Raw genomic sequence first — 19,139 nt, forward strand, 5'->3', positions numbered from 1 at the left:
ACCATAAGTGCTCAATAATTTAAGTAGAAACGTATGACAAATGCATCAATATGTTGCAATATATGACATTTTAAACAATGTACTCGTAAGCCGCCGCCTCCGTCGCCCCCCGCCGTGCCCCCCGGCTAGTTGTGCGAGGTCATGTGGCGGGAGAGGTGGTGCCGCTCTCGGAAGGACTCGTTGCAGATCGGGCACTTGAGCTTCTCCTCGCGGCGCCGCTTGACCAGGGGCTCCAGCGCGTACTCCTTCTTGTGGTGGGAGCGCATGTGGTACACCAGGTCCGAGGTCATGCGGAAGGAGGCGTTGCACTTGGCGCACCAGTTCTGCGCCGGCAGGCACAGCGACGTGAACGACGGCGGCAGCAGCGTCAGCGCCGACGGCAGCTGCAGCTGCAGGGGCCCCGCCGCCGCCGCCGCCACCGCCGCCGCCGCCGAGCTCTTGGGCCAGAAGGCGGTGGCGTAGAGGAAGGGGCTCTGCTTGGGCAGCCCCCCGCCGCCCCCCGGGCCGCCCCCCGGGCCGCCCCCGGGGCCGCCGCCGCCGCCCGCCGCCCCCTCGCCGCCGCCGCCGGGCAGCTTGACGGCCAGCGCCTCGGCGGCGTACAGGCGGCCGGGGGCGGCGGAGGAGCCGTCGGGGCACGGCTCGCCCAGGCCGCCCAGCTTCTGGCCCAGCACCAGCGGCGGCCCGTGGGGGAAGGAGCGGGCGGGCTGCGAGAAGGCGCTCTTGCGCTCCTCTGCCCCGCCGGGGCCGCCGCCGGGGCCGCCGCCGAGCTGCGGCACGGTGCTGAAGGCGCTGCCCCGCGCCGGGCTGCCCCCCTCCAGCCGGGCGCCCAGGGGCCCCCCGGAGCCGCGGGGGCACAGCCCCGGCTCCCCGCCGCCGGGCCCGGGCCCCCCCGTGCCCGTCCCCGGGGGAGAAGCGCGCTCCTGGCCCTCCTCGGCCGCGCCGTCGGGCTCGGGGCCGCGGGCCACCTTCTTCACCTCGACGAAGGCGCTGCGTTTGGCCTCGCCCGTCTCGGGGCTGGGGGGTGCGAAGAGGCGGCCCCCCTCCTCCAGGCCGCAGTAGGAGCCGGCCGCCCGGTACTGCTGCTGCTGCTGCGGGGTGCACACCAGCTCCTCCTTGGGCGCCGACGGCAGCCCCGGCCGCTCCGTGGGGAAGCGGCCCCGCTCCTCTTCCTCGGGGTAGCGCCGCTTCGCCTTGCCCCCGGCCGCCTCGGGGGCGCCGTCGGGGGGCGCCGGCCTCCCCGGGGAGCCTCCGGAGCCGGGGGCGCCGCGGGAGTTTTCCAGCTCCCTCGCCAGGTTGTGGAAGTCCGTGGAGGGCTTGGTGGCGGCGGTGCCGTCGGGGAAGGGGTGGTGGAGCGGCCCGGCCGGCTTGCAGAACTTGGCGGCCTCCGGCTCCTTGCCCGCCGCCTCCTTGCCTCCGGGGGGCTCGGCGGGGCCGGTGCCGGCGCCGTGCAGCCTCTTGGGGCAGCGGAACCGCAGGTGGGCGGCGAAGGGCAGCTCGAACTGGAAACGCTGGCTGCACTCGGGGCACGCGTAGGGCGGCGAGCCTGCGCGGGGACACGGGAGGACGGGGGCGGGACACGGGGGGCAGTCAGCGTGGCCGCCCCCTCGGGGCCGCGGGGGACGAGGAGGGGAGCTGGGGCCGGGCCCCCCTCCCGGCCCCGCTGTCCCCTCGCCTCCTGCCGTCGGGGAAAGGAATGGAGGGGGAAACTGGAGGGTCTTGGGGGGGGACACCCACCGTTGGCGCGGGCGGGGGCCCGGGCGGGGCCGAGCAGCAGCAGCTCGGTGAGCTCCTTGCCGTACCACACCAGCAGCTCCTCGTCCTTGGCGATGCGGCGCAGGGAGCGGTAGAAGAGCTGCCCGCTCTTGATGTAGGCCTCCAGGTTCTGCTCCTCCCGCTCCCGGGCCGACTGCACCAGCCGCAGCCACATCAGCCCCTCGGCCGAGCCGTTGGCCGCCGAAGTGTCCACCTGCAAGGCGCCGCCGTAGGGAGCCAGCCCGCCTCGACGGCGCGCACCGGGCCGGGCCGGGCCGGGCCAGCCCCCGTCGGGCACCGGAGCCCCGGGGAGAGCGGGCCGGCGGCTGCCCCCGACCCGGGAGCGGAGCTTACCCGAAAGATGTAGGGCACGGTGCGCTTGTCGGTGGATTTGAGGGCGATGAAGGCGATGCTGTCATAGAGCGACGTGTGGCTCAGGACGCAGGGGCCGAAAATGGCATTTTCCGGGATGTCGCAGGTGGTGTAAACGCTGGTGAAAATGTCAGTCAAGCACTGCTGCACCGTCTTGGCGTCCCCGTCCCACAGCCCCCTCTGCACGCCGGCGTCCTCCATCCCTGCGGGCGGAGAGAGGGGCGAGGCGGGCGCGTTACGGCGGCGCCGGGGGGATAAAAACAAAAGGGTAGGGGGAAAAAAACACAAAACAAAACAACCCCCCCTCAAAAAACAAAACAAAACAAAAAAAAACCACAACAACAAAAGGACAAAAAGGAGGTAGTTGTGTTTTGTGTTTGCCTTTCGGGGTTTCGATAGGAAAAGCAGCAGCGCTGGAAAAGGAGAAAATAACGGAGGCAAGGAGCTCAGGGGAGGCTGCGCCGTGATTTATGGTTCCGGGGGGAACCGGGGGAGAGAAAACCCCGAGAAAACCCTGAGAAATCCTCCTGCGGACCCCAGCCCCGGCGGGGAGCGGGGCCAGGGGGTTTCGGGGGTCGTCATTGCTGGCGCTGGCATGTCCGCTGCCCTCCCGGGCCGCTCTGCGAGGGGGACGCGTGGCTGCTCATTACCATAATCCGGCACTTTCCCTCCGAGACTTTAATTAAAAGCAGCAAGCAGAGGTAATTATTTTTACCTCGCCGCGGTTATTTATGGAGGAGGGGGAGCCCCGGCTCCCGAGATGCGAGGGGACGGAGCCGGGCGGAGGAGGCGGGGGAAGGAGCCGGGCACCGGGAAATGGGAACCGGGCACCGAGCACCGGCGCTCCCCGCAGGGCTGCGGGTGCCCTTTCCCTTCGCAACCCGATTAGTTTTCATGCCGCCTTCCCCCCGCCCCATCTGCCATCCAATTTGGTCCTTTCGAGGCTGCTCGGGAGCAAGCTGCCCGCTCCTCTCCGCCGCCCGCTCCTCTCCGCCGCCTTCCCCCTCCGTTTTTCGGGGTCCAGCCCCGGCACCCCCCGGCCTTTTCGCCCCCCCCGTTGCCAGCCCCCAGCCGGGAAAGGGGGCCGGGGGGGCTCCTTCTCGCCGCCTCCCCGTTGCGGCGCAGCCCGGGGAGGGGGGGCCGTTATTCCCCGCAACGAAACGAGCGGCGGGCAGCGACCCCCGCCAAACTTTCCTGCAGCCCCCCCCGGCCACCCCCCGGCTGCTCCCCCCCGGCCCCCTCCCGACCCCCCCCCGGCCGCTGCCTTTGTCCGGGCCGGGGCCGCTCCCGCAGGGTCTGGGGGTGCGGGCAGGGCCGTCCGTGCCCCCCCGGCATCGCTCCCCCCGGCCGGGGGGTACTCACCAGGGAGCGGGGGGGACCCTCCTCGCCCCGGCGAGCGGCACAAAGGCCTCCGCTGCCTCCGGCCTCCTCTGCCTCCGCTGCCGGCGGCCTCAGCGCCGCTCCATGGCCCGGGGAAGGGGAGGGAAGGGTTGGAGGCAGGGCTGGAGCCGGGTGGCGAGCCGAGCAGCCGGCCCCGGTGCAGTGAGCGAGCGGCGGGCAGCCCCACACTTTTTGTTTGCCGCACATAAGCTGCCCAATGACGCGTGACAGCCCACGTCCCCTCCCTTTAACCCCTTCGGGGGCCGCCCGCTTGCTGTCGGCCCGCCCGGCCCTCACCTGGCCCCGCCGAGCGGAGGAAAAGAGGGGGCGATGGGGAGACCCCCCCCGCAGCCTCTTCCCAGCGGATCGGGGCTGGGGGCTCCGTCCCCGACGGCTCTCCCCCCGACGGCTCTGCCTCCCGGAGCCGCGGTCCCATAGGGGCAGCGCCCCCCGACGGGGCGACCCCGGGGGTCCCCGGCAGCCCCCGGCCCTCCCCCGGCCCCTCGTGGCCCCCCGGTACCCCCTCTCCGCCCAGCCGGGGAGCTCGGGGAGCCTCGGCCGCTTCCCCCCCTCCCCGCCTGGCGTTTCGGGCTTCAGAAACCACCCAGCGACCGCGAGCGGACGAAACAAAACCCCAAACGCCCCCAAATTAAAATAGAAAATAAAAAGCCCGGGCTGAACAAAAGAAGGCACAAAGCCGTTCCCAGCGGCGAACGGAGCGCTGCTTGCAATCAGAGAGTGGGCTGATGTTTGGCTTTCAAATTCACTTATCCTCGACATAATTACGATTTTCCTTGCATTAGGATTAAAGGCTGCCTGTAATATGCTTTCAACGTTTATCTTATTAATTCAGCAAAACCCAGCGTCTCCCCAAACGGAGACGGACAAAACATTAAAAATACGGGAGTCTGTAAAATTTCTGTAAAATTTGGATCTTAATTCCTGCTTCAGAGGCAGATTTTTCTTTTCCTTTTTCCCGTTTTTTTTCCCTCTCTCTCTTATTTTTTCTTTTAAATGCTGCAGCCCTCGCTTTGTGACATAAATTGTCCAATTGTCTCTCATTAGCAGAGGGAAAGAAAACGGACACGTTATTTCCATCGGCAACAATTTTGAGGGCCACCACGGCACACCAAGTACTGGGCAGCTGCTGCGACACGGCGTCGGATACCGAAATTCCCCGAGACTAACGAGGACGGCCGGGGCACTTTGGGACACTGAGGCAGCCTCGGATGCTGCCAGAAATTGGGTGCCGGGCACGGGTGCCGCTGAGCCTCGCAGAACGATGCCTTTACACGCACACCCCGCTGCCTGTGGGTTCACCTCCCATTTAGCCATGCTGGGGGAGCGCAGCCGGAGCCCCGCTCGCTGGAGGAGCCCAGAGCCTTTGTCTGGAGCACGGGGAGAAGCCCAAGGGCGGCATGAGCAGCGCCGAAACGCAGGGACGTGGGGGCACCCGCTGCGTCTGGCTCACCCAGGGGACTCCCCAGGATTTATGGAGGGGGGTGGCACCATAAAGGATGCTCAGAGCTGCACTGTCCCAGGCTGCGTGGCCAGGAAGCAGCCCCCGGGGGTGCCCACATGTGTGGGACTGAACCAAAGCTCTCCCGGTGCCCGGAGAAACGCGTGCGGAGCTGCTGCCTTCCCCCAGGCAGCCACTGCAGCTAGGCCTCTGGCAGCACAGGCCCTTCCCCGGGGCCCCCAGGAGGGCCCCACTGCCCTCACCCCCCAGCATCTCCCTCCACCCACCAGCCCCATCTCCCAGTTTCAGGTGCCCCCCATGCCAGTCCCTGGCCTCCTGCAGGATGCAGCTCCATGCCCGGCTGGGGGATGCCACTGGCACCCCGGCTGAACTTCCCCTGAACTTCTTCCTGAGCCAGCACAGGACCTGCTTCCACGTATTAAAGGATATTCAGCAGCGTGCTTCGGATTATTATTTTCTTTTCCCCTAGCTGGCTATGAATTCCTTCTGACTTTGTACCTCACCATTTTGCCTCTCGGCACAGTGTTTCCCCTCCTCGCCCTACCTGGCAGCAGCACTGGGGCTCATGTAAACCCCACAAAGCTTTCACCTGGCTTTAGCTTCTCAGGGCAGGGGAGAGGAAAGCGGGGGTACTGAGACCAGCTCCCCATCTCCAGGGGATGCAGGGTCTGGGCATTAGGGTGTCCCCACGGCTGCTTGAGGGGGGTGCGTGACATGCATGGTGCTGAGCCCCTCCAGGGGGTGGCTGCCCCCTGGCCAGGCCTGAGCGAGAGCCCCCCAAAGTTTGGTGGGTGCAGGGAGGAGCAGGGAGAGCACCAGAAGGCAGGACAGACAGAGGGCAGGGCGGACGGAAAGAAGGATGCGGAGGATTTCGGCTCCATCCCTGCCACGGCAGCTCGAAGCGGGGTGTGTGAAGGAGCCTGCGACTTAGAAAGATTTATTTTCTCTCATCATAAATCTCATCCCGTTGTTCCTCTGACCAACCAAGCATGATAAAGTCCTTTTCCATAAAGTATTCAGTATTAAAGCCACAAAGCTCACCCAATCAGTAGCCATCTGCTTCTCCCATAACTGCTGCTCCAGAAGCAGGGAAAAGCAGCCAGAAGAGAAAGGGCACCACTGTTAGGGCTCCGGGACAAATGAGGAGGCGCTGAATAGCGGCCGAAACCTTTAGTTTGCCTTGTATATCTGTATCTATAGAGACAGAGGAAGAAAGGAAGCATTATATTGATACAACAATTGTAAAACAAAAAAAGGAAGAGGCATCTAAAGGGCAATACAGCGGGCAGCGGCGGGCCCCACGTGAAGGGGATGCGAACAGATTTACAGAAACCTTTAATCGCGCGCCGATCGGAAGACGGAGGAGGCCGGGGAAAAGCCGCGAAGGGGCGGCAGAACATCCTGCCTTCCTCCTCCTCCTCCTCCTGGGCGGCAGGAGGGCAGGCTGCTTGGGGGTGCGGGGATCGGGCCCCGCTCGGGCCCCCCCGGCCGCAGCATCCCCGCGCAGGGTGAAGGCTCCCTTCCTTCCGATGGAGGGCAGGAGAGGAAAGACGAAGGCGAGGATGCTGCCGGCGGCCCCGCCGCCGTCCCGGGCAGCAAACGGCTGCAGGCTGAGCCCGGGGGCGGGGGGGACACGGCCCCCAGTGGGATGGGGCGTGGAGGAAAACCCTTGGTAGCACCATGCGTGGGCTGGGAACCCGTCCGGGGGCAGGCGGGAGGGCTGAGAGGTGCCCACAAGGATGCGCAGGATGCTCATTATTATTATCGTTGTTATTATTTTCCATGCTTTTAGGTTTTTCTGGGGGAGGCAAAGCCCACAGCTGGGAAGCAGCTGCAGCCCCCATTCCCTAGGCAGCCCTGCTGGGGCTCGCCTTCCTCCCCAGACTCTTCATCACCTCCTTTTCCCTGCGCTCGACCTGGCAGGTGCTGCTGCTGCCGCCGTGGTGGCAAGGCTGGCTGAGGGGGCAGCAAGGGGACTCCCTCATCCCTCTTCCCCCCCTCATTAATTCCATAAAATTGCAGCCACTTAATGATGTTTGAACTGGGGACAGCGCTCCCTTCCCAGCGGGATTGTGCAGCACCTTTCTGTCAGAGCTTGATGAGAGCACCCATTGACCCCCGACACATTTCTCTCAGTCCCTTTTCTCCCCCTTCCCACTATGTTAAACCAGTAGGGAATTAGGAGATTTTCAGCCACAATTATTTGTGCCTTCACATCTCCCCTCTCGCAGGCCTGAGGTGCTCACCATGCCTTACCCGTGTCTCCTAACACGCAGCACCCAGGCCCTGGAGCTGCAGGATTGGGGGGGGGGGGAAAGTACCTTTTGCAGCCCCTTCTCACAACAAAACCCCAATTCTTTTTCTCAGTGCGAGGCTGCACTTGTTGGCCTGTTGTGCTTGCAGCCGTGTTCCCCTTCATTTCCAAGGTGTTCCTCTCATCACCCCTTAAAGCTGTGCTCTCCATCACTATTTTCAGGCAGCGAGGTGGGAGAGGAGAACACTCCTGCAGCTCCTGCACGTGCTGCTTCTGCTCCCTGAGGGCTTCAAGCACAAAATGAAATGCCGGCCTTGGTACTTTTTGGAACAGAGAGCATCTCTTCGAGCTGCCCCTCCATCCAAAACCACTTCGTCTGCAGGGCTCTGTCTCTGAACTCTTTGCTTTAAGCACAAACAAATCTCCTGCTGCAGCCGTACAAAGCCGTGTCGCGCTGCCTGATACATTTCTTGGCACGTGCACATCCTAATTCCCAATACTATCATTTCTTTCCTTTTTTTTTTTTTTTTTAAGTTTGCTTTTCTTCGGTCGCAATGTATTATGTTTTACTGTATGTACTACTACATGCTGCTTGCACAATGTTTTGCATGATCTAATATTCTTTGTTCAAAACTGCAAAAAAATCTAAATAAAGACTATAGTGTGTCGCATCAGTATAGGCATCAGCTCGCGTTTTCTATGGCATATGGTACTTCAGAAGCCATATGTACCACTGTTTAGTGATTCTGGCAAAGAGGCGCAGAATGGTGAAATCCAACTGCCAGGATTTCTGAAAACAAATATGTAAATGCTCCAGTGCTTTTGTTATTCATAACATACCTCTAACACAGCACATACAATATGCTGTTCATTCTGTAACTAGTATACTACTAAGCTATATTTGCTTCAGTCCTCGTTTTTAAAGATTTCTCTGCTCTGTATGATTCCTCCATCTTTCTCATCCATTAAATGAGCACTTCGAAAAGGGATTTTTTCCTGTTTTATAGGATGCGCTTTTGGGGTGGGGGACATCATATATCCATGCAGGAATCTAACATGGGAACAAAGAAGCGTGTTAGTGCAGCGTCCCCTCCTTACAGCCCATGAAACAGAGGCAAGGGAAGGGCTTGGGAACGGGCTCTGGGAAACAATAGCTGCCAGGGAAGGGAGGATTTGGGATGAAGCATCCCTGGCAGTGCTGCCTCATGGTTCCCCTCCCACCCACAGAAAAGCCCCTGCCCCAAGGACCTGCTCTCCCCATTCCCAAAATGGAATTTGGGGCTTGCCCACTCCACGCAGCCCCAAGCAGAAGCAGGGACCTGTTTGTCTTCTGGTCTGTGCCAGCCAGCAGGGGGTACACGGGCTGTAAACCAAAACTTCTTGTGACAACTTGAGCAATACCTGGATTAGGAAAGGAGAAAAATCCAGTGCAAAGTAGCAAAAAGTTCCTAGGAATCCAACAAGATTTCACAGTGCACTGGGAGCTGCCAGCTTTAACTCTTATCCAGGGGTACGGGTTTGCTCTGCCTGTTTTATCAAGGGGGCCACACAAATGAAAACAGGCATCTACCGCATGTGCCACGTGAGCAGCCCTGGCTGACAGACAGGCAGACATCTCAAGGGTGGTTCAGAGCTCTCCTCTGCCATCTCCATGCCAGCACCAAAAGAGCTGGCCTGTTTTTAAGGGAGCAAAGTCTCCATCCGTGGAATAACCCCCTTAGACTCGCTCCCTCTCGTAAACCCCCATCCCCACCACATTGGCTCAGAGGTGGGACACATCCACACAGCGCTGGGTCTCCAAAAACGCCCCTTACAGGGGGGTTGTGCTCAGGCCCTCACCTTCCCATGCCACTCACCAGTGGCAGCGTTGCCCCAGCCTCACTTCAGGGTCATATTCATCCCCTGCTGGGGTCAGTCATGGGATGCTTGGGCACCCACATCCTGGCTCCTGGTGGTGCCGTCCCCCTCCACCTCACCTGGAAGCTCCTGTGGGAGCGCAGACGGGCTCCGCAGCGGCACGTTTTGGATCCAGCATCCCTGTGAGAAACTTCTGCCGTAATATTTGAGTCCTCAGATGTTCAGCCATTTGCACATACTGCGCGAGCGCCTTATTTGCATAGAATTTGTATTTGTTGGTATTCACATTTGTAGGAGAACGCATACATTAGATTAATGTCATCACAGTTTATGGAGATCATCTGTGCCACAGTAGCAGCTCGAGGCTCTGGCTGCGCTCTGGGCCCCACGGTGGCTCCCGGGCGCTTTCACCTCCCAAAAAGGTGTGTCAGGGCCACAAGGGGCCGCAGCAAGCCACAGAGCTGAGCCCCAGCCTGCTCCACATGGACCATCCCCTACATGCTTTTAGCCTCATTTCACAGCAAAGAGCCTGGTGCATCACTAGGAGGAACTCACCCCAGTGGCTTGGTGCCTGTATGGGGCCATGCAGACCCATCCTCCTCGCTTCTTCAGTACTCTTTTCTACAAAGCTCCCCTCTCCAGTGCCTGGGGATGCTCAGGGCTCACACCAGGTGCCTCCCTTCCTTCCTCCCACGGGGCTGCTATTGCACGCGCCTTGGCTCACCATGGCACCTGGGTGCCCACGCCTGCTCGACAGCTGGAAGCTGTCAGGAGCGATGCTGCTGGCACAGAGCATTGCTGGGCTCAGTCAGATATTGTTTGCGCGGCAGATGGAAAGCCTCGCAAGAACAGCGCCACAGCAACCGAGAGCTCATTTTCTGCGAGGAGACTTTTTTGTTATCAGGCCATGCTTTCATCAGGTGACTCCACATCCTGACGAGAAAGGCTTTGTTAAGACACTCCCATTACCAAAATCATACAGCTAGGCTTTAAAGCCAAGTCACTCCTGGTGCCAGCATCACTTGGGCTTCCCCAGGAAACCATCCAGGCCCCCAGCACGCAGAGACACCCCCCCCAAAAAACCACTGAGGAGGAAGATGCCACACTTCCTGATGTGCAAGGACGTGGTGACGCCGGGTGTCAGCCTGCACAAAACCACATCACTTCAGGGACTGCGACACTCACATGGCTCAGCTAATGAGAGGGACGGGTTCCCAAGGGAAAGATGATGGCTTTACTCAGTTTCCTTTGTCAGAACCACCACGCACAGCCCCGTGGTGTGACTGCCTTCTTTACACCACCCTGGAGAGGTTCTCGTGGCTCTTCACTGCCATTTTGTTCTCTCCTCCCTCCAAGTGCATGGCACACCTCAGGATGTTTCCCCAAAACACAGCTATGACCTGCTGCCTATGGGGAAGGTGGAGGAGCCGCCCCAACCCACGCCCAAGTCAAGTGTGAAAGGAAGGAGCTCAGGCTCAGCCATCACAATAGCAGGGCTATCCCACCGCCCCGCAAAGCCCCATCCCCACTGCGTGCAACCCACACTGAATATGCAGTGAAAACTCCTTTAGCACAGCATCATGTCCAAGTTTAATGCTGGTTTTATTAGGCATGCATTCATTGAAATTTTACTCCTTACAAGCAAGAGTCATATCTTGAAAAGGACTTAAGATGTTTGAGCACTTCCATCCTATTTTCCAAAGGATTTATGCACCCTGAAACCTGGAGAACAACTTGCACAGCATATATGAACTCAGGTATTTCTGAAAATGTCCTCAAAACTTCATCAACCTTGTGGCAAGCAGCTCCTTATTTTCCATTGTGCTGGTTCTAACTCTCGACCAACATCTGCCACTATGATTATGATCTCTAATGAGCTTCTAAATCACATCACGGCATTCTGCATTGATGAACTACATTTAGTAACTGTTTCCTTCTGCAAGATGTGAAACACTTCCTACAAGATGCTGAGTGCTCTCAATTCCCACAACACAAAAGGTGAGAAACTGTTTCTTAGCATGTCTTATTCAAGGAAACCTGGGGACTTGAAGAGATGCACAGGGAGATTTCAGCCTGCCTGCTTTACACACAGGAAATTCTCAAGGATTGCACTGCAGGTGGATAAAACAAACATGGGAAAACGCCCCAGAGATAATGCATGAGTAGCTGCAGACATTGCCTTAGCTACTGACCCCTTTCAGGTAAGTGAATCCAGGCAGACAACCAAGTGAGCCACAGATATTTAGGGCCCATCTCCCACAGCTGCCACCTTCACCTTTCCACCTTTAGGCTGGACTTCAGGAAGAGGTTCTTCACAAAGAGGGTGTGACACACTGGAACAGGCTCTCCAGTGAAGTAGTCACTGCACCAAGCCTGTCTGAATTTAAGAGGATTGGACTGCGCACTTAGTCACACGGTCTAAAATTTTGGGTAGACCTGTGCGGTGCCAGGAGTTGGACTTGATGATCCTTATGGGTCCCTTCCAACTCGGGATATTCTATGATTCTCCATCAGGATGGGTTGAGTTGGGGGACAGCACACATACTCAGTCCTGGCTCAGAAGAAAGAGGATGGAAAAACATTTTTTTTTGACAGGATGTGATGTATGCAATTTTTCACAGGGTAGGGACTAAGGTGATGACTCCTCATGGAGGACTCAGTTTGGTCTTTCCCCTCCGTTCATCAAGGTCCCTGTGGTTCATGAGAGGAAATGTCAGGAAGGTTTGGTTTATAGCCATGACTTCATGGGGATATTCTTTATTTCCTGCAGATAAGGACACGCACAGCTGATGTCTGCTGCTGAGCAGTTGCCACATCACTCTGAGTAGCTGTGCTGCCCTCATAGCCTGCCTTCTGCATCACATCTGCCATGTGACGCAGGACCCATTGGGATGAAGCATGCTGTACAAGGTAGAGGTGGGAGTTCTCCACCAGCATGCTGCTCATGGCACAGCTGGGCTGCTGAACATTACTGTGCCGGCAGCAGACATCCCACTAAACACATACACCTGCTTTGCTCCAGTCCAAGCATGAGCCAGGCTCTGCTGTCTGCAGAAGCATTTCAACCCATCCCAAAGCTGACACCCACTTTTGGTCAGGTACAACACATCTCAGTCTTCTCCATCGCCCAGGAAGACCAACTCACTGCGGGTGCCAAGCATCTAGGACACGTCCAGTTCAGCAAGATGAAGCCATCCTCTACTCTTCAGCCCATGCGGATGCATGATGTGCCTCTCCTAGGCGAACCCTGTGGAGCTGATGGTCTGTTCACTTAGCTTCAGCCTTATGAAGTTCTGTCATACTAAGAAAAAAGAGCAATACGGATGCTGAAAACAGGTGTACAAAAGCTGCAGGGTCTCCCTGACACAGGTAAAAATCGCTGTGGTCAGTGTAACAAGGGGACAACTGAGACAGCAGAACAGACCACCCGTCCCATGTGAACCCTGTTCAATTCTAACACCCTCCTGCTCCCGCCCCAGGTGTGAGGCCCCCGTTTCTTCAGGTCTGTGCACACCCAGCACCTCTGAGTACCCACCACCACGACATATTGCTGGGGCTGCAGACATCTCCAAGGGTTTTCACCAGGTCAGGAGCAGGAAAGCCTAAATGAGCAAACAGAAAAACAAGGAGAAAAAAAAAAAAGGCAATGCTCCCAAGCAGCAAGGGCAGGGCACACGCACCATGGAATGCCGGTGCCGCGAGGCATCTCCGCTTACACCTGGGTGCACAGCCCAGGTGAGAGCCCTGTGACTCAGCACCACCCCAGGAAGTGAGTTACAAGCACATTAAAGCCCATCTTGTTTGCACAGCCTCAGCACAGACCAAAGCACCTCCCAGTCTCAGGGTGATTCATGAAAAAACGTTCTTTGCTACACTGGTCTTGTAACAAAGAGGGAAAGCTGCTCCCATGCAGAAACTGACAGGCACCTCTCAACCTGGCCAGGCGATACAGTGATATGGATCAAAAGAAGCAACAACATGACCAGCAGGCAGACAGAAGGCTCTGAGTGAACTGATGGGTACACCTGCTCATCCCTGGCTGAAGAAACACCACCCTTCCTGCCCGTAGCAAACTCTTGTATTCACTGATCTGCCAGCATGACCTCTCCAAGTGAGATCTGGATTCCCAGGCAGCATTGCTCCACTCCTATCGTAACTACACAGTCATAGGAAAAAACAACTTCCTCAATTACAGAGGACAGTGCATATTAACACCACCCACTATACTGACCAATTTGACTTTCTCAAAGCTGAGGAGACAGCAGTCTAGAGCCCTGAAAAATTAAGTCCACTTAGGACAAGTCCCAACCATCTCCCTCCCATCTGAAGACCAGCGGGGTACCACCAACACTCACTTCTCCTCCTGACAGCCAGGGAGCTGCCACAGGAGCAGCCAGCGTCGCTCCCACAGCAAAAGCCCCTGACCCAGCTGAAAAAGGCTCTCACAAGCCCGCTTCCTTCCCAGCTGCCTGCTGACAGTGGATGCAAAGGAAAGACTGACCACAGTAGAAACCCCAGCCTCTTTCGTAACCTTTGGTTTTCCTCAGGCACATCCTTTACAAGGTTTGACTGCAGCTTCACACAAGCTAACAGACTCCTGGTTTCACTGAAAGAAATTCATTAACCTGAAAACAGTCCAGGCAGCACCATGACCAGGTTCACAATTACATGCTTCGGCCATACTTTTAAATGCCCCAAACTCCCCTAATCATTCAGGTAGGAGAAGGCCTTACACCACTGCTAGTCAAGCCTCCTGCTCCAAACACAGCAAACGCCCAATTCAGACCCAAACTCTGAACTTGGGCCACTCAAACCTCAAACACATCCAAGGATGCAGATGGCACAGCCACTGTCCTGTCTGCACAGCAACCAGCCACCTCCAGAGCTTCATGCCATGGCACTTCTCCTCCTGCTTGCTATCAGGGCAGGGCAAGCAGTCTGGAGACCTGCATCAGAGAATAGGGAAGGAGCCCAGGCTGGAGCCACCACCCCTCCTCTCCTGTTCCATGGGATGCAAGCTCTTACCTACAAGCAGCGCTCCATAAAACCTCCACAAAAAGTCCAGCATCTCCCTGTTTGCTCCTCCTGGTGATACACAGCCCAGTCTCCTCCTCCTGCAGCTCTCTCCCCGTTGCCTCAACCACCACAGGGTAACATCCATCCCACACGAGGTCTTCCTCAGGGCAGCCTGAGTCCCTCCAGCAGCAGCCTCTCCCCCTACCACAGGGACAGCCAATGCCACCACCAACTGAGCTCCACGAGCACAGCTCTCTCCCCCTACCTGCAACACACCCCCATGATAACACCCAGGTGCTCACATTTGGGCCCTTATAATGACAGACCTGCAACCAGGGAACAGCCAGCAGCTGTTACGGGCTGCAGGTGTCCCCAGCAGCAAGCAAGAGAAGGGACCTCCATGCAAGGACAGCAGGCTCTGGATGAAAAGACAAATGAGCAAATCCTACAAGGGGCTGCAGGGGGCAGGAAGGGGAGAAATCATGAAAAAAAAAAAAGAAAACAGAAAAAGTAATGCCAAACAAATGCAAGATGCTTTCTTAAAACTGCACGTGAGAAAAATAAAATAAAATCAGAAAGTCCCTTCCCAACCCTTTCAAAGCCCCTGCTTACACAAGGTGTTTTGGCATGCCGTGTTACAACACCGACCTGCAGGACATCGCTTGCAAGTGCAGCGTGCCCCTGCTATGGGTCTGGCATCAGCTCACCTGCACTGGGCCATGTTTTTGAGGAGACACACAGGACTCCGGCAGCACACAGTGCTCGCACAGGGCTGAATTTCCCAAATGCGGGCGGCGGGCGAAGGGTTTCTGCACACAGGCTGCTTGGCACTGCCCGCCGCTGGCACTCAGCACAGGGCTCTCCGTGACTGCAGCTCGACGGTGATTGCATGCCGGAAGAGCGTTGCACAGATGACTTCACGAAACAAAATTAGGAGTCATACATAAGAGAGGACATTGCCACAGCTCTGGCGTAATTAGGAGCCATCATCATCAAGCACAGGAAATTGGCACATCTGCTTTTTCAGGCTGTTGGTCCAATGGTGGCTTGCGCGCGGTGTCAGGGGGAGCTCTGCTGCAGCCTGCGAGCCCTGCAAAGCTGTCTTTGCACAAATATTTACACAGCCCCCTCCCTAAAACAGCAGTATAAGCAGTTCTTCCATCATTTATCCTCCCAGTTGTTATTTTCCCTTTCTCTCCCTAGGCCCTAGAAGGGAACATTGACTTGACAGTGTCATGTTCTCTTTCTCCACTTCAGCCCCGAAGAGGTCAGGCTAGATAAACACCAGTCACTTTTTAAGCAGGATAACCCCGAACAGAACAAAAGTTACATTCTTGTCTGGATGCTCTGCAGAAGGGGCTTGCTCCTTCCCTCTAGCGTCAAGTGACAAAACCATAGCAAATTGGGTGGCCACAGAATCAAGACACCTCACTCCTTTCCTTTCCTTTCCTTTCCTTTCCTTTCCTTTCCTTTCCTTTCCTTTCCTTTCCTTTCCTTTCCTTTCCTTTCCTTTCCTTTCCTTTCCTTTCCTTTCCTTTCCTTTCCTTTCCTTTCCTTTCCTTTCCTTTCCTTTCCTTTCCTTTCCTTTCCTTTCCTTTCCTTTCCTTTCCTTTCCTTTCCTTTCCTTTCCTTTCCTTTCCTTTCCTTTCCTTTCCTTTCCTTTCCTTTCCTTTCCTTTCCTTTCCTTTCCTTTCCTTTCCTTTCCTTTCCTTTCCTTTCCTTTCCTTTCCTCTCCCCTTGGGTACCTACCTGGGGATCTGTAGGATCCCATCCTTTGATGGGATACACCCAGCTCCCCTCATGGAGAACTGCTGCCTGCTTCGTTCCCCATCTCCTCCAGCTGTGCCGTTGTTTCCCGAGAAGACCAAACAGGGTCACTGCAACCCTAGAGTTGTGCTGAAATCCCATCCGAAGTGATCCTTTGGTGCTGCTCCAAGCCAGCGGCTGCTTCCGGCACTGAGTTTGATGTTTTCCATCACGTTTTTTTTTTGCTCTCCCAGGCCAGGGCTGACTTATTTTTACTCTGTGATGGTTTGCACCAGGACAACACACCTTTCCATCTTTCTTCTCAGTCCCTCTGCTCGCCTGAGTGTAGTGGGAACAAAGGTGCCACGTGTCCCAGTGCAGTGACAGCCAGCAGAGCATCATGCTGAAAAACAGGAGAGCTTCTCTGCCTTTGCTGAGACCAGGAACGAGCACTGATTACCATCCCTGGCTCACCTGGGCAGCTAGAGGCCCCATGTGCAGACACTAGTTGCAGAGCTCTGTTCTCACATGTATAGCGTCTCTTATCCACTGTATTGGTAACATTCAGATTTCCTAGTTTTCAGAGTTTAAAGTTGTTGTTATTGTTGTTTTTCCTGTGTTTTTCAGTTTACTTTCGGTGGGTATCGCAAATGGTTTCGTTATGTCAGAAAGGAATGATTATTCAGGAATTCTGAGCTTGCATAATTCCCAGATTTGTCTAGACAGATATTTTCCATCTGGATGATACATGCAACACCGCACTAACATGAGTTCCTGTGTTACTTAATGCTGTCCTTTTTATTTATTCATTTATACACTAGCGTGCAGAACGCACATAGACCACTGGGCCACATCTGTACGGGGGAAAAAGAATTTGTTTGGCTAATCCTCCAGCAGGCAGCTCCTCTGTGACTACCACGGATTGTATAAGTGCCGGACTCGCAGTGGCTTCTCTTTCCCTTTGCAAAGAATGAGACGTGGTGTTGTCAGCCCGCTGTGGGACAGCATTTCCTCCGAGCTCAAGGCTTTGCACCAGTGTTGCCCCTGCCCTTCAGCTCATGCAGCTCGAAGTGCCTGGGAGAGCCCCCGACCGTGGCAGAGTGACAAGTCCGGACCTCCATCAGAAAGTATATTTGATTAATCAGAATTGCAGCCACACACACACAAGTTTAATCTTTCCCAGATCGAATTTTGGCAGTCATTGAGAGTCCTGCAGAAAGCAGCTCTGTCTCACAGAGGTTGTGCCGAGATTCCCTGCTCCAGAATTGAACTTAATGAGCAGCAAAGTCCTGCCCACCCTTTGTCGCCTATAGGGAAGGCAGTGTGCGGGGTCACCAACCCTCTGCTTGACTATGGCAGAGCCCAATGGCCCTCTCCCCTCCCGCTGGGCTCACCTCCCCATGGTGAATTATTTCCCACCATGGGAAATGCTTCTGAAACACGCCGAGCTCAGTTCAGCAGAAACACAGCTCACCTGAGGTCTTCCCAAGCAGTGTGGGGCAAAGAGAAGGTGTGGGTGGGTGCACAGTAAGGGAGAACACACGGGGAACCTGTCTGCAAGTGCTGAGGAAAAAGAAAGTGGAAGAAGCAGCGCACAGAGCAAACAGGTGGCTCACCTGGTGTCAGTACAGAGGTCTCCTGGTGCTGCCCAGAGCATCAGGGACCTCTCCCTGTTGCTACACCACCTTCTCCTCCACCTTGGCATGGGACTGAACTCCCGTCCAGCTCCCTGGGTATCAGCACGGATCTCTCATGGCACCGGAGGCAGCAGCAGGAGGCTCCAGCTGAAGCCCTGTCTCCACGAGCCTGTTTTTTCTGGTGGCTCTGTATATAAACAGTTGTCTGGGCAGCCACATTTTTCTGCTCTGCGCTCCCTGCCCAAGTATTTGCATAGTGAGAAAGGTGACGGGGTGAAGCACCCGAGCTGATTTTGCTCAGCCCCTAAGGGTTCCTGTCGTGGTGGAGGGGAAGGGAAAGAGGCGGGAGAGACACAATGGTCTGATCAGTTCTGAGAATTGGGCGAGGAGGCGACATAAATCCAAATAAAGCCAAGGACATGTAAACATCCACAGGCTACTACCCTGTGCTTCCCTGCCTATCTCTGTCTCATCTAACCCTTCCAGCAAAACAGGCTTGATTTATCTGCAACTTCAGCAGAAACCACAGACCAAAAGAGGAATTCACACACTTGGAAACTGGGAAAGAGCAAACCCTGGCTGTCACACACCTCTGACTGGCAGGGTCGGTCTCTCTGCGAGCAGCTGGTCACATGCAGCCAAAGTAAAATTTCCAACAGCTGGATAATGTGACACACACTCCTGCGGCTCGGGGCGGGCTCATGCAGATCTGGAGGCTGAAGCTCAGCCTTGTTTTGGTGACCCTCACCACGCCGTGCTGGATTCAAGGCATCCGCAGAGAGAGGGAGAGGCCAGCGCTGCTCAGCCTTTCTTAAATGTAGCGGATTTGCAGCCTTTGCTTTTGCTGAGTCTTTGGCAAAGTACAGGCGGCTCAGCCCTTAATCTTCTGTGTTTTGAACATTCACGGGAACTGTAAAATGCAGCTTACTCGCCCTTTAGCCTTGCTAGCTCAGAAACATGAGAACTTCATGAGTCAGATCTTCGGCTGATGTAAATCACTGTTGGTTCACGGACTTTGGTGAAATTTCCAGCTTACATCACACCGGGGCTCAGGTGTGATGACAGACAGCATTCTGACACGGCCGTGTCAGGGCAGAGCATTGTATCCATGAGGAAGATCTCCATCAAGCCACCTCTGATTGCAGCTTTCCCAGTTCCTCTTGCAGAGGGAAGAGGCTTCAGGTCCCTTTTGGAGCAGGCCATGTGCCTGATTCACCTGCGAGGCCTGTGAGAGGCACACGATCCTTGTTAGGTCACTGTCTCAGTTAAAAACATCAATAAAGTGGTTGTGCTCATGCAGATGAAGGTTCCGGTCACAAAGCTGCTCCAGTGCAGTACAGGGTGGGACTGAATTCTAGGAACATGTAACTTCTGTAGCTCACACTCTTTTCTCAGGCTCTGTTCAATCCTGCTATTCTGACTTCCTCTTGTGGATTAGCCCCAGTAGGCAGCCACACCACACCGCTGCTCGCTTCCTTCCCCCCTAGGGGGATGGAGGAACAAGAGAGGAAGGGCAAAAGCAAGAAAACATGTGGGCTCAGATTAAATTCGTGAGGGAAACATGGAAGAAGAGAAAAAGAAAACACAGACGAGTGATGCAAATGCAACCACTCACCACCTCCCAAGGGTGGAGGGATGCCCAGCC

The 19,139-nt window shown here is 56.4% G+C and overlaps 1 protein-coding gene across 1 annotated transcript; it reads right to left on the reverse strand.

Annotated features, from left to right (window-relative positions):
- Positions 1-125: 125 nt before the first annotated feature.
- Positions 126-2,325, reverse strand: PRDM8 (PR/SET domain 8). Its single transcript, XM_035552523.1, has 3 exons — positions 2,107-2,325; positions 1,735-1,966; positions 126-1,543 (listed from the first exon to the last, which is right to left on the reverse strand). Exons 1-3 carry the CDS (start codon positions 2,323-2,325, stop codon positions 126-128), a joined length of 1,869 nt encoding a protein of 622 aa, XP_035408416.1.
- Between the last annotated feature and the right edge of the window lie 16,814 nt (positions 2,326-19,139).

The sequence above is a fragment of the Cygnus atratus genome, chromosome 4, assembly GCF_013377495.2.
Source record: "Cygnus atratus isolate AKBS03 ecotype Queensland, Australia chromosome 4, CAtr_DNAZoo_HiC_assembly, whole genome shotgun sequence".
Classification (NCBI taxonomy): Eukaryota; Metazoa; Chordata; class Aves; order Anseriformes; family Anatidae; genus Cygnus; species Cygnus atratus.

Excerpts from the sequence above, each read along its gene's own strand:
- PRDM8 (XM_035552523.1), bottom strand. The coding sequence starts at position 2,325 with ATGGAGGACGCCGGCGTGCAGAGGGGGCTGTGGGACGGGGACGCCAAG. Across the intron at positions 1,967-2,106 it reads CCGTGCCCTACATCTTTCGG|GTGGACACTTCGGCGGCCAA; the intron begins GTAAGCTCCGCT and ends GGCGCCTTGCAG. Across the intron at positions 1,544-1,734 it reads GGCCCCCGCCCGCGCCAACG|GCTCGCCGCCCTACGCGTGC; the intron begins GTGGGTGTCCCC and ends GTCCCCGCGCAG.